At 36.4% G+C, this 15,679-nt stretch overlaps 1 protein-coding gene across 1 annotated transcript; it reads left to right on the top strand.

Moving 5' to 3' along the window:
- Positions 1-1,817: 1,817 nt before the first annotated feature.
- On the top strand, positions 1,818-15,337 carry LOC127808450 (uncharacterized). The gene is made up of 12 exons (XM_052346992.1): positions 1,818-2,275; positions 2,717-2,936; positions 3,824-4,033; positions 4,160-4,230; positions 4,758-4,920; positions 6,958-7,551; positions 8,124-8,504; positions 8,598-8,673; positions 8,749-8,812; positions 13,427-13,562; positions 14,842-14,955; positions 15,064-15,337. Exons 1-12 carry the CDS (start codon positions 1,896-1,898, stop codon positions 15,127-15,129), a joined length of 2,475 nt encoding a protein of 824 aa, XP_052202952.1. The 5' UTR covers positions 1,818-1,895; the 3' UTR covers positions 15,130-15,337.
- The last annotated feature ends 342 nt before the right edge of the window (positions 15,338-15,679 follow it).

Genomic DNA, 15,679 nt, shown 5'->3' on the forward strand with positions numbered 1-15,679 from the left:
TTGCATATCCGAAGTTTGATATAGATAAAAGAAACGTGTTTAAAATTATTTAAAAACTAAAACATAGTACAATAAATGCATTATATCTAAAAAATACATATTTCATTATAAATAACTATAATTTAAGACGAGATGTAGCATTACTCATAAAAATATAAAAGAATTTTTTTTTTCATTTACCTAAAAAGAGAAAAAATCATTTTCGAGAAAATGGCCAATTCTATGCTTAGTTTGGCTAGACTTTTATTTTTGTAGTTTTTAAACTAGGTAGTGTTTAACCTTGCTATAGTGTTTAAGTTAGTTAGCGTTTAATCTCATAATGTGTTTGAATAAATGTGATTTTAAACTATCAGTTAATAGTTATGTGTTTGGTTTGAAATAGTTGATAAGTTATTACAACTTGATAAAAAGACGAAAATAGACATATTGTTGAATGATATAAAATTTTATTATTAGATATTGATAAATTATATATAATTATTAAAAATATATTAATACAATATTATTATATGTATATACACATATACACACGCAGACGACAGTGAGGAGGATGAGAGATGAAGCATGGACAGAGGAGATAAGGGTGGGGTCAGCGACGAGCAGCGGTTGATGGGGCGACGGACAATAACTTGAAGCCAATGGGGGCTTGTGGCGGCAGATCTAGAAGTAGCAGCGGCGATGGCACAACCAAAGAGGAGGGCGGCGGTGCTGGGCAGCTTGTGACGGGGACGACGACCGAGCTGGGCGAGGGCGAGGGCGGTAATCGGTGATGGGTGACGACGATAATGGTAGTTGCAAAGGGAAGAAATATGAGAAAGATAACAGAAAAGGACAAGGGCATAAATATTGAAAATATTAGAGGACAAAATTGTAAATGAATCGGTCAACACAATAAGTTGGTGGCAATGTTTTTGCAAAAGTTATGGGCTATTAGCTTTTCTTAAACGTTGTTATATTGTCGTTTAAATTACATAACTTTAAGTTATTTAATGTTGCCAAATGCTTAACAAAAAATGCTAGGTAACTTATAAGCTATATAATCAACTTATAAGGCTATCTCGAGCAGCCTATTCTCTAGCTTGCTAAAGTTATCTTTGGCGAGATTTCTTCAAAAATCTCACTGTAGTAGTGCTCGCTATCGCCAGTTCATTTCACCAAATTTTTGACAACCTTAAAATGTCTCGCCACTATTGGTGAGCAGATTCTTCTAGCCATCTCTCCCCATTGCCATCAACACCCTCCCAACGGCTATCAACAAAGAAAAGTAAAGAAGGGTCGGTTGAAGAAGAGGATGAAATCGACGGAACCTGACTCTAGATCAAGCATCGACGACTCTAGACAGCTCTAGATCAAACGACGGTGGCGGCATCTTCTTCTTTGGCAACGACAAGGAGCAGATCAGCCGTTTGTGATTTTGTTTATATTTATTTTTGTATTGAATGTGTGATATCATGTATATTTGATTATTTTATATATTTAATTATTAATTTTGTGTATGTGAATATTTGATTATTTTATATATTTAATTATTAATTTATATATTTGTGTATCTAATTATTAATTATATATATGTTAAAATAAATAAAATTGAAGTTATTAATAAATAAATAAATTAAGAAGTGAGATAGAAAATATAATAGAGTAATGTTGGAATAGATAATTAAAATAAAAAATAAATTATTCATAATATAATAGGAATTGAGATAGATAAACTTATTGGAGATAGCCTAACAGTGAAATCGCTTAGCCAAACTAGCCCCTAGTCTAACTAGGCAAGGACAATAAAGATCCTGGAGCATATTTTTTTCGGATTGCCGAAGAACCAGAGGGCAGCCCCAAAAATATGGTGACACAATCACCCAAAATGGCGACATCTACGCACTTGAATCTCGCAAATGAGCAGCCCCATCGTCTTCAGAGTCCCGCTCCAAATCAAATTCCAGCCTACTATGTTCTCATGTGTTCGACACGCTCACGCCACTGTATTCCCTTCCCATTCTTTTTATATCACTCCGTCCCGTGTAACACGACGACTCACGAAAGTCTGGTCGCTCTATTTCGCAAGCCCTCCTTCCAAGCCAAACAAGCAGTACGATACATTGACTCACGCAAGAAGAACGACTCATCGACGCTTCCTCTCCTGCTCTCTGTCCTCCAACCGTAGAATGGGCTCTTTGCGTGATCTCCCCGAGCCATTGCAGTATCCGTACGCTCGCAGAGACGAGTCCGTTGTCGACAACTATCATGGCGTTCTCGTCCCCGATCCGTACCGCTGGTATTGAATTCAAATGCAATTGAATTTCGAAGTAAAACCTAATGGATTTGGTCTGTTTGTTTTGCAAGAAAATAGTGATCGAGAGCATTTATTTGTTATCGGCAAGGACATGATCAATTTGAAGTTCACTAGTGTTTCTATTTCCTGGAGTAGTTTTGTCGAAAACGTGATTTTTTTGTTTTGAGGATTTGACTGAACTTGGATTCGATTTTTCTGGCTAGGCTTTTTGGTGGATAAAATTTCTTTTATCTTCGAGGATTTAGTGACAACTTGTGAAGTTCATTGTTGTTTTTATTGGGACGATTATTGATTTTATTGGAAAAGTGTTCACTTGAAAGAAACGTGATTGTTTTGTTAGTCATGTCCAAGGGGATTTCATCTAACTTATACTCTCTCTCTCTCTCTCTCTCTCTCTCTCTTTCTCTTCCTTTTTTGGCCTAGGCTTGAAGATCCGGACGCAGAAGAGGTAAAGGATTTCGTACAAAAGCAGGTGCAATTGACGGAGTCGGTGCTTCAGAAGTGTGATACGAGGGATAAGCTTCGGCAGAAGCTCACGGAACTTTTAGATCACCCACGTTATACTGCGCCATTCAGACGAGGGAACAAGTACTTTTACTTCCATAACACTGGTCTTCAAGCTCAGAATGTCCTCTACGTGCAGGTTTGTACGTTCAAAGAATCAAAACATCAGCGATATGCATATCTAGTCTGTTCCATATCTTTTCATACACCTACTGCACATGATTTGATAGGGGTGTCTAATGTGTTTATTAGGATCGCACTCCATTTACTCTCCTATAATTTATTGGGAAAAATGTTAAAGTCGCTTTCATAATTATTAGTTTATCTCGCAGAGGTTCATCCAATTTTAAATGCAAAGATAACTTTCAATTAGCTTTTGTTTAAATTCTTCATAGATATCTACGCTCCTGACCTTAATAACTTGATGCTGTTGATTTATGCATGCTATATCAGGTGAAACATACCATATTTATGATGACTTACAGTAGTTCTTATTATGGGCGAAACACAGTGCTATAATTTCTAAATTGAAATCAGAAATGGCGCAATTACATGTCGAAAAAAAATTCCCGTGGTCAGTAATGATGAGAATGCATGATCAGAAATTTGTGATGTTATACTTGGAAATGCTTATTGCTTTTTGCCCGTATTTCTTTTTTCCCTTACTATTGTGTTAACAGAGTGCAATGTTAGATCTTTCACTAATTGCTAATGTACTAAATTTTTGTGATTTAGTTTCGGATTATTTGATGTTGGCACTCTATAGACTATGAATAGCTAAAATGGCACATATGAAGTTTTCTTCGATAAAAGGGCCATATTGTGCTTCCTGTAGTATTTTATAATTCTTTTTCTGCCTAGATTCACCAAGCTTTTAGAAGAATAGATGATATACAACGATTTCCATCAATTGACTAGTGTATGCATAAATATGAGGAGTTTTTATCTGATAACAAGTTTAAAAGTTTGGTTTACATGTTCATTTGGTTCCTTTGTGCTTTCTTCCTTTCTTGAATTTTCTTTCAGGATAGTTTGGATGGGAAACCAGAGGTTTTACTTGATCCTAATGGGCTTAGCAAGGATGGAACGGTTTCACTGAGCAGTTATTCTGTTAGTGAAGATGCCAAGTATTTGGCATACGGGCTTAGTTCAAGTGGAAGTGATTGGGTAACTGTCAAAGTTATGCAGATAGAGGATAGGAGGGTTGAGCCTGAATCGCCTGATACTCTGTCATGGGTAAGTATTGACTTTTTGACTTGAAATGGATGATTATGTTACAAGCAATATACTGAGGCTAAGAATAATGTGTATATATGCCTTATGTGCATAAGGTGTGCTTCAATCTTGTTCGCATTGTTACAGGTAAAGTTTTCTGGCCTTAGCTGGACCCATGACAATAAAGGCTTTTTCTATAGTCGCTTTCCAGCACCCAAGTAAGTAAATCTGCAGAAATGTTATAAATTCACTCTGATCTCTTTGTTTCCATTATGCAACCATGATCTGAAAAGGTTCTAAGTGGATAAATCTTGGCCCAGAAGTGATTCATTTTCATAGCTGACCTAGAAAATTGTTAAAAGGAAAGAATGATATTTGGGAAACATATAAACAATGATGGCAGTGGTTTTGGATTGAGGTATTGAGAAACAAACATAGAATGCGGCTTTTGATTGAGTGAGATTGAAAAATAAGATTGTTATTCCTGAAAGTATTCAGGAAAAAAAGGCTTAATCGAGTTGAGTTTTCTTTTTTCTCCAAATGTTTGAAGATCATGCTTTTAGCATGTGCATAACAAAACATGGTCAAGTGACCCTTGTCTATTTAGGCCTTTTTAGAATACTTTAGTATTTGGATTCCTTGCTCTTGATATTTCTCATCAGCAATAATACATAAGAAAAGGAGATCAGGACGTAAACTTGTGCAATTGAATCTCTGAAATGATATTGATTCTTCTCCTTTGTAGGGAAAGTGAAAATTTGGATGCTGGGACTGAGACAAATGCTAACTTAAATCATGAGGTTTACTATCACTTTTTGGGTACAGATCAATCAGAAGATATTTTGTGTTGGAGAGATCCTGATAACCCAAAACACACATTTAGTGCTGGAGTAACAGATGATGGAAAGGTAACAAGCTTTCCGCTTGTATAACTTTGTTCTTTGGTGGTGTCATTAGTTGCCCTTTTTATCGGTGCTTTTGCTGTTAAAGTGCAAGAAGCTTAATGATTTGAATGACTGGTAGATTCACTTCATTCCTTTTATCCCAGTGCATGTTTAAATTTGCAGTTTAACCCTGACAGGTTATTATCATGATGCTTCCCTGTTTTTTGAAATTTATTGATTTTTTTCCAAAATTGTTTAAAGACTAAAAGATAATAAGAGACAGTACTTGTTCAGGGCTCCATTTTTGAATCCTGCTTTTTTCATAGTTTACGTTTTGTCATTCAATTTGTGGTTGAATGCATAAAAATAATGCCGTGAATGTGATTTTTGGCTGAGGGGAATGGCTAAATTAATGTCAGACATGGGCTTTTGGTGTACTGGAAATAGAGAACATTCAAATTGAATTAATGTCAGAGAACAGGCTTTTGATATACTGGAAATAGAGAAAACCAGATGATCTCTAATGGTCAAAATGATATTTTTAGGACGTGGCTTCAATTAAATCAGTGTAGAATTGGATTAAACAAATATGGGATTGCTCTTTTATTATGGCATAAACTAATTTTAACTACTAGCTACAATTATTGTAAATTCTCCTTTTGTTTTCAAGATATAAAACAAATTCACAGACCTCCATTTTTAAGTGTGGCACTGTTGCTCTTATGTATCTCAACATTTTATATTTGCATGAATAAGGTTTGAAGGAATCCATGGAAAAGAAATTTCTTATCATAGTTGTGATTTTTAAATTGGCCATTTAACCTGATCCACATGTTATGTACATGGTGTGGTCACTGTGAAGGTAACACCATTCTTGTTTGATATGCTTCTGTCTTGCTAATGAATTTTGTTTGGGTCTTTTGAAATCATGTTCATTTTCAACAGTAGCTTTCTCCATGGCTTTAGTTGTACCTGTTTAGTCAACAACTAAACACCAGGTGCACTAGTTATGTGGTAACTGGTTCAAAATTATATCGGTTGAATGAAGCTTTGTCAAAAGTTCTCAACATGCAATCTTGAACTTCAAATTTTCATTGATTACTAGCATCACTTTCATGTTTTCTTTAGACCCCAAGGTCAATGAAGGTTCTGTTACAAATTTTTTGGGGGACCCTTGTACTAGGAGGCAATTTTTAGGGACAACAGGTTGGCAAATAAAAATAAGCGTTCTATTTTCTATACCTTCTCCCTGTTCAAGGACTTAAAAGGTTACAATTGCATAAAATTTAGCTCTTGGATTATCAATTGATGGAGGTCTATACTGATCTCCCATTCAATACATATGCTAGCTGGCTGAGGGAGTTTTGTTGCTGCTGGAATTGCATTTTTTAGTGCTAGGATGTTGAAGGAATTCTTAGTGGTTGAACACATTTATTGGGCCTGCTAGAAGGAAATCTTACCATGAGGACACAAGGATCTGCTTCAAGTAGAGGAGGGTGGCTTGCTAGGGTCGTGACTGACACCAAATGTTTTTATCAGAATGCTTCATTACAAATGAGGGGTTTTTGGTCAGCAGATCAGAAGTTCAATATGCTTCTGGAGGTTAAACAATATTTAGAAATTTTGAAGTCAACTAAGTATGGCATGGAAAAATTTTACTGGTTTTCATTTATGGTTGGAATAATATATCTGTCCGTTTTTAGCATCCAATATCTGATATTTGACCAAGTCCCATGCAATCATCTATACTCTCATTGACTATGTTTTGAACATCTGGATTGATGACCCAGTTAGTAGATGGGATTGAATATTTTATTGGATTCAATTATTTCTTTTTAGTTAACATTCAATGGAAAAAAGTTTTTAATAGGCGTATTATCTAAGAACGGACTATAACATTGAACTTGCCACTTGGAATAGTCTTGATGTGCACATCACATGGTTTAATTGAATCTCTCTATACGTCTTGTTTACACATGATGTGAATATTTGCCAACCTAGTTTAGTTCATTTAAGTGATCTGTAGCACTGACATACATGTTGGTTCAATGCTTTGTGCAGTATCTTCTTCTGTCTATCGCAGAGAGTTGTGAACCGGTCAATAAAGTTTATTACTGTGACCTTTCTGCACTTGCTAGTGGGCTTGAAGGTCACAGGGGGATGAAGGACCTACTCCCCTTTGTTAAGCTTATTGATAACTTCGATGCACAATATGATGCTATTGCAAATGATGATACCCTCTTTACATTTCAGACTAATAAGGATGCTTCAAAATATAAGTTAGTTCGAGTTGATCTCAGGGAGCCAAGTGTGTGGATTGATGTTATTCCAGAAGCAGAGAAGGATGTACTTGAATCAGCCGTGGCTGTTAATGGTAGTCAAATTCTAGTGAGCTATTTAAGTGATGTGAAATGCATTCTGCAGTTGAGAGATTTAGAAACAGGGTCCCTTCTACACCAATTGCCCATTGACATTGGGTCAGTCTCTGAGATTTCTGCTCGGCGAGAAGATAGCACGGTTTTCATTGGGTTTACTAGCTTCCTGACCCCGGGCATAATATTCCAGTGCAACTTGGACTCTGGTGTCCCAGATATGAAGATATTCCGAGAAATTGTTGTTCCTGGATTTGATCGAACTGCATTCAATGTTAACCAGGTACACGCTCTCAGACGGTTGTGTTCAGTAGTAGGAAAACCATGGAACATGTTTTCTTTTGCAATTTTTTCATTTTTTATTTTTCAATTTATGGGTTTACCATCATTTTGCTAAGTTGAAAGGGCTTGCCACCCTGTATACATGTATGTTGCTGGAAAGAACAGACCTCAAACATGGAAAGAAATATAGTATTTATTTTCTATTTCAGTCTGGAATTTTCCTTTGCTGGTTTTATTGGATGACACATACTACTTGATAGTTTAATTTCTATTCCTAAATTTATCTTTTTCACCTATTTTTACGGGGTTCTGAATTATTTCCAAATTATCTAGGACTGTTGTTCTTTGGTTGGGTCATTTTATGGTACTTGATATGTTATTTTCAATTTATCTGTTTGAGTAAAATGAATTCATGCATGTCCATTATTGGACTCTGAGCAATAGTCCTGAGATGGGGAGGAAGAAATGGGCACTTACGACCACATCCTTCTCTTGGGGGGCTCAGTATTTGATTTTTGCATGTATTTGAAGCCAATTTTCCGTCCCTTTTCTTGATTGGATTGCCATTTCCAGGTTTTTGTGCCCAGTAAGGATGGAACCAGGATACCTGTGTTCATAGTGGCTAGAAATAATATTCTTCTGGATGGATCGCATCCTTGTTTGTTATATGGATATGGTGGATTCAACATTAGTATTACACCATATTTCAGTCCCAGTCGTATTGTTCTTGCAAGACATTTGGATGTTATCTTTTGTATAGCCAATATACGCGGTGGTGGAGAGTATGGTGAAGAATGGCATAAAGCTGGTTCTCTTGCAAAAAAGCAGACCTGCTTTGATGACTTCATTTCCGCTGCTGAATACCTAGTATCTTCTGGCTATACCCAACCCAGCAAATTGTGCATTGAAGGTGGAAGTAATGGTGGGCTTCTTATTGGGGCTTGCATTAATCAGGTATGGTCTCAATTTCTTGATACTGGATTTGCATTTAATAATATATGTTCATATTTGTAGTCCATATGCTAAAATACTGAGTTCTGTGATCAGAGACCTGATCTATTTGGCTGTGCTCTTGCACATGTTGGTGTTATGGACATGCTTAGGTTTCACAAGTTCACCATAGGTCAGACTTCTTCTGTGGTTTCATTAAGTTAGTTATTTTGAAAAATCAGTTCTTGATTTAGGTATCTTTTCCTAGGTCATGCATGGACCAGTGACTTTGGATGCTCGGACAAGGAGGAGGAGTTTCATTGGTTAATCAAGTGAGTAATTTTGTGTTGATTGAAAATATCTCCTTGCTTCCTATCTCGCTGTAAGGCATTGCTTTAAATCTTTAATGCACATATTCACTATATGATGTTCAACTGACTTCGCACTTCGCAGTTATGTTCTCTTTGTAGTATTTTCCCTGTTTATCATTTTTGGGCCCTGGCATATATCTTTCTTTCTTTCTTTTTTTTTGGGGTGGGGGTGTGGGATGGGGCACTGCATAATATCCTTTAGATATAGTTGACTTGTGTCCATGAGAATATGTGCTTCCAACCTTTATTGTTTTGCCCCTTGAATCTCCTTACTTAATATTTCCTACTTCCCAATCTAAATAATCTATTGCCAAAATGAACCAACTTGTCAGATAAATAAGAATAAGGCTAACCAGATAAGCATGGAAGTGCCTAGGACGCCCTTGCTTGACACCAACGCTTAGCATAGGGGAGACATTTTCGAATTGCAGGGCATCTTGGGAAGATTTTGAACCAATTCATTTACCATTAGTTTTAAAGTCAGGCACTTGTGTCACACTTAGGAACGTTGCAGAACCATGAGGAAGAACACAAGAACAAACTAAAAGCTCAAATAAAAAAAACCCCCTCAATATCTCAATACCAAAATCAATAATCAGATTCTGCTTTTAGTTACATTCCAAAAAACTATGTATGGGCAACTAATAGACATAATCCTACTCTAATTAAAGTTCTAATGAAAACTAATAGCTAAAGGATTAACTAAAATAGATACAAAAGAAATTAGGAATCAAAAGAAAATAGATAATAAATAAAAGATATCATGCTAATTCCTATTTCTATGCCTATAGTAATATTTTTCAAAATATCTACTTCTATGTCCTACATGAATCTCCCCCGACTGAAAAGATCTTGATTTTAATGAGTTGGTTTGCAAGTTGGTGTGTACCACTCCAAGAGCTTGGGATCCAAAACTTGAAAATCCATTTTGGTAATCCAAATAATATCTGAATTTGGATGATCTTTCCATTTAACAAGGAATCTTTGATAAACATCATGGGATGAAGTGACAACATCAACATCGAACATAACTTCTATCACATCCCTTTGAAGGTGTGGGAAACTATGGACTTAGTAACCAGCATGAACACTAGTAGGCATAAGAGAAGACTCAAATGTGCCTCAGTAAGGTGATACATTTTCTACATTGAAAACATGACTAATATTCATATTATCAGGAAAATCAAGTAAATAAGCAATAAGCATTAGGTCTAAGTTTACAAATGATGGAAAATGGGTCACTAGCTCAAGTATGTAATTGTTTGAAGGATTGTGTAGGGAAGTGTTGGGTTTCATGACATGGTCACTTTAATCATGCACACTAGCAACAAGTTCATAATTAACATTACTTATCGCAATTTTACATTGGATCTTAGTATGCAAATCATGGATGTATTTGGAAAAATTTTCAGTAGGCCTAGAATTGCGGCTTTAGGGCTAAGACCCAGGACCCAAGACCAACAGGTGTCTGATAGGAGTGGCCATGAACATTCTTGAAAGGAGTGCTAAGACCTCTCTCAGTGACTGGCTAGATTGTTTTGTTTAGTCATGCAACCCTAATTGGCTTAATATGTGGCTCTGCCTTAAGATTCAATCAAATAATGGCTGATTTAGAGACCACGCTCATTGTACCACCCCTATCAATAACCAGTTTACAAGTTCTCTCTCCACTACTAATGCATGTTTGAAAGTATTGGTCCTCTTCCACTCATCACATACCTCACAACATTGATGTGTTGACCATCTATTTGAACTCTTCTTCACATTCATCTTCTTCTCCTGAATACTCTAATGGATCAAACCAACTACTTGATCTCTACTTTCAAGTAGATCATTGAACTCTCGCTCCTTTTCTAGAGTTAGGGCATGTTGAGTACAATGTGCAGCTATCTGACCCCTTTTCTGACAATTATGGCTGGATGAAAGGGTTGTTAGGGCACAAAGTGCTAGGATAACAAATATTGGAAGAAAAGTTTCTATTCCTGGCAGTGCTGTCCCGAGTGTCTGATTGAGAGAGTGCATTACTGATGCTACTATCTCTAAGGACTAGGCTGTAGGAAGGACCTAGATGGATGAGAGTTGGGGGCTCCTATAGTTTCTCCCTATCTCTAATGCCTTCTGATAGGCATCTTCCAAGGCCTCCAGGAATGCAACATGATCTCCCTCTTGATATTTAACATCAACCCATTAATAAACCTATGGACTGTGGACTGTCATGAAAGGATCCTCATTAAGCTCTCACCTAATGAGAAGCTCTTCAAATCAAGATATGTATTCAGTTACACCAGATGCTGATTGTTTTAGGTTTAACAAATGATCTAGTAATTGACTCTTATGGAAAGTGGGCAAGTACTTATCCTTCAATTTTTGTTTTATGACACTCCCCATTTGGTGATTGAAGGCTCACTTAGTTGCTCAAAATTGCATTGAACACTTCACCAATATTTCTTTGTAGCAGTAGTCAGTGCCATTTTGGCAAAGTGAATTCTCAATATCATTCATGGTACTAAGTGAAATAATCTTCCATAGCATCCAACAAATCTAGGAAAAGATTAAGGTTAAACTTCCCCTCATTTTTTGGGACATCCACCTTAACTTTGTTAGTGATATCCCTATGGTCATCCTGTCCATACCTATAGGGCGGAGGCAATTGCCTATATTCCCTTTTTGGAATCATACCACAATGTGCAGTTATTCTAGGATTGCCACTTATGGGTTCATCAAAATTTAAACATATTTGGTCATACCTCGGTGGGGAGTTGAATGGGTTTTCTGACTTTGGAGAAGATCGGCTGGTTCTAAATTTGTTGAATGGGGTTTTCGATGATTTTGATGAAGTTTGCTGTTGAGGATGAAGATGGTTGGAAAAGGTTGATGACAATGGGTTGATGGTTCTGCTTGCTATGACAATGAATGATAGTGTTGGGTGCGAAACTGATGATGCGGATCAAACTGGAGAAAAGTTGGCAATTTTTGGTGGATTTCAGGGACAGAAACTTTGGCTCTGATACCAATTGATGCAGAACCACAAGTAGGAACACAAGGACAAACTAAAACTCAATCAAAAACTCAAGTAAATATCAAAATCAATAATCAAAGTCTGCTTTCAATTATATCTTAATCAACCATATATGGGCAACTAATAGCCGGGATTACTGTAATTAGGATTCCAATGTAACTGAATAACAAAAGGAACTAAATGATGAACAAAGAAAATAGGAAATAAACAAAAGAGATAATGATAATTCCTATTTTTGCACCTGGAATAATGTCTTTCAAGATATTTATGTCTATCTCCTACATCACTACATTAATAATGTTTGTCCATTATAAAAAATAAAAGACTAACTTGCAATTCAATCATAATTTGTAGACCTATTATTTGGTCTTTCATCTGGAATGTTTCATTTTCAAGAAATTTGAATCTACAATTTCAGTTGCTTATGGATTCCGCTATTTAAATGGATGTTAGAAATTTTTATTCACACTTCTTGCTTATATGTAGAATATGAGAAGTTTCTTTTTATATATATTTCAAATGTCTATAACATAAAAATTAAAGCAATAGTTATTATATTATATATACATGTAAGATATATATTTATCAATTCATACGTCCGGGCAATGACATAGGGTCTTTAGTGTTTCTGAAATTTATTGCATCAAGATGTTCACATCAAGTTGTATCTGTACCCTATGTATGGCATGTTGGCTTGTTATCAAAGAGGCAGGAAATGATAAGAATTGCCAGAAGCATAGAGTTATGTGGTTGGGAGTTGGGGGATGAGGTCATCGACACCTCTCAGCAGAGAATTGGGAGTTGATTTCCTTTACCAACAGGCCACTAAAATTAATTCAGCTCTCACTTATTCTGGGAGCAGGTACAAGAACAAAAATTCAGTGATAATTAATGAACTTTGTCATTATTAAAAACCAACTTTCTGAATTTCTGTAGATGGTTTTGGCCTCAGTGAAACAGGTGACTCTTTTCTGCCTGAGGTTATCATACTGTGGGAGAACTGAAGTGTTGGTTGATTCTATATGTTATCTTTCCTTTCTCTTCTTGAGGTTTTGGCCTTTGATTGGGCAGAGCAGTAAAGCAGGATTCTAGTGGCAATCTGACGCAGTTGGGTGAAAGTTTTGGTTTTTGAACTGTTTCCCCTTTGCCCACATTCCCAGAGTTGGAAGAATGGGGGAAAGCTGTTCTCTGACACCCCCTAAATATATGATGTACGTTATGTTTGGTAATAGAGATTATTAAGCCACTCACAATTTTAGTTCTCCTTAAACTTAGTAGGTTGTGAATTTGAAGTATTTATGGAGCTGACTTGCATTTCTTAGTAATTAATACTTGATGGTAGGGGTTGAAATTATGTCATTGCATCACACCATCTATTGACTTCCTTTTTGCCATGATAGTTACAGGAGTGCAGGGGGCTTATTTACCTTGGAATTATGAATCCCTCCCCCAATCTTTGTGCTACGTGGTTCTACAGTATGATTTCTTTCATATTTTGATTCTTTGTTCTTCTTGTCTCATTTTGACTGTTTTCATCATTAAAATGTTCTTATCAGGTACTCGCCATTACATAATGTTAGGAGACCATGGGAACAATCTCCTAATCAGTCTTCTCAGTATCCATCCACTATGCTACTCACAGCTGATCACGATGATCGAGTTGTACCCTTACACACATTGAAGTTTTTGGCTGTAAGTCCCTTGTGTTGTTTACTTCGATATGCCTTGGACTGAATATTAAATAGCCCATTTGCTTCATGAGTGTTTTCCCCTGTGGTATTATAATATTCTTTTAACTGTTTGCTGGCTGCTGAATGTAGATTTTGTGGAGGGTGTAAAATATATGAGGTCCTATAAAGTAATTCAAGATGTTTTATATGGAAAAAACTGAATAGGGATATATTATATGTACACACATATATATGTGTGTGTGTATATACTAAAGATACAAACATTAGGGGGTGTGTAAACATACTTAGTGGAGCACATGTAAAGCTCAAACTTGAATTCCACGAAAGGAAAACCAGTAATCTAGAGAAAATACATGGAATTACTTTTTGCTAAGTTGGAAAATGAAATTATCTTTCTTCGTCTTTTTCTTTTCCTTTCTAGGTTAGTTAGTTATTGTCTTTAATTGAACTCATTGTGGAATTGGGTGAAAAATATTAGAATTGGTTATGCATACCCAAGTCTAGTGCCTGTTTGGTATTAGATGTGAAGTTTCTATTGTTATAATCACTTACGCAAATATCACTTTTAAGGAAAAATAGTTTTTAACTTGATCATCTGAGAAATGCTTTTAGCGGCCTTGGAGGCTCCTCATGTGCTTTCAATTCTTTGCGCGCACACCCCCTCAGTCAATTTTAAGAGATAATGTTGTTTATTTTCAGTTAAAACAACATAATTTTGGGTAAGATAACCTCAATTAGATTAATATTTAAATTTACTAAATTAGAAAAAAAACTACTATCGCCATTGCCGATTGTGGTCTCAGAACCTATCAGCAATTGGATTCTACTGTGCTTTCAATTCCTTGAGAATCAACCATTCATTCATCACTGAATGAATGTCTCAGCTAATAAATTGCATTTTTGTGAATGTTTCTGAATAGATGGCATATGTACATATATACAACGTAGTTTCAAAAAGTATTTTCAAGAAAGAAACCCATGATAGTACTGAGAATCACAGCAGTTAGATCCTAGTGGCTAACTTTTTGCATTTTAATTAGTCAAAGAGGACACTTTGCATTGGGGGTGTTAGTTGATCCATAGTAACCCCATTGCTCAAGCAGATGCATATAGTTTTGTTTTCTATTCAGCAATGGGCAAACAAAATACACTATGCAAGCTTTGTATCTTGATGTGGGGCCAGAATTGGTTTACCTGGCAGGCTATCGTCTCGTCCCACCGCTTATGTTTGCATGTTAAATTCGTTTCAGTTGTGTAACAAAATGTGTTAATTTTTGCAGACCATGCAATATGTTCTGTGCACAAGCTTGGAGAAAAGCCCACAGACAAACCCAATAGTTGGCCGCATCGAATGCAAAGCAGGACATGGAGCTGGACGTCCAACTCAGAAAGTGGTAAGCATGATGGTATTACGACTTTGTGCTTGTAGCAATAGTAGTAGATGCAGCAGCAGCAGCTAGGTATATTTTCATTGTGTTAACCTATTAGGAACTTTGCTGCAGATTGATGAAGCTGCTGACCGCTATGGCTTCATGGCCAAGGTGTTGGGTGCATCCTGGACTGACTAGGCATTGATGATGCTGATTATTTATTTATGCTTTGCTTAATTCCGTAGAAGATCAGTAGAATTATCTTATAGTCACAGCCAACTGTAGTTGTCATTTCTTATGTTGGTTTGCTACAGTGGTTTTATTTATTTTTCTCGGTGAAACGCGTAAAGGACGTTACAATATCCCGTACACCCTTTAAATTATTTATTTATTTTTGAGTTATACTTTTCCTCGTAGCCTGAATTAGGGACGGAAGGGGCAAGGATCGTTAGTGGGGGGCTCTACAGGAGTGGCGAGGCAAAACCAATTTCTATCTCTGGAGCTCACTAATCTTCTAGCCTCTAGTGCAAGGTTGTGACAAGAACAATAGACTTGATTAGATTATATCCAGATCAAGAAGGATTGCAGAGCGCTTTAACCTCATATTATCTTCTCTCTCTCTCCACTTACAATGAAAATTGTCTTATTGACTTTTGGGCCCAATGATAGTCCTCTTAGGTGTTGGACTCGGCTAAATCTTATCTACCTTTATTCTGGTAGATAGGATAATTTTTCTGGTCGGACTGAA

The sequence above is a fragment of the Diospyros lotus genome, chromosome 8 (genome assembly GCF_014633365.1).
Source record: "Diospyros lotus cultivar Yz01 chromosome 8, ASM1463336v1, whole genome shotgun sequence".
In the NCBI taxonomy this organism is placed as follows: domain Eukaryota; kingdom Viridiplantae; phylum Streptophyta; class Magnoliopsida; order Ericales; family Ebenaceae; genus Diospyros; species Diospyros lotus.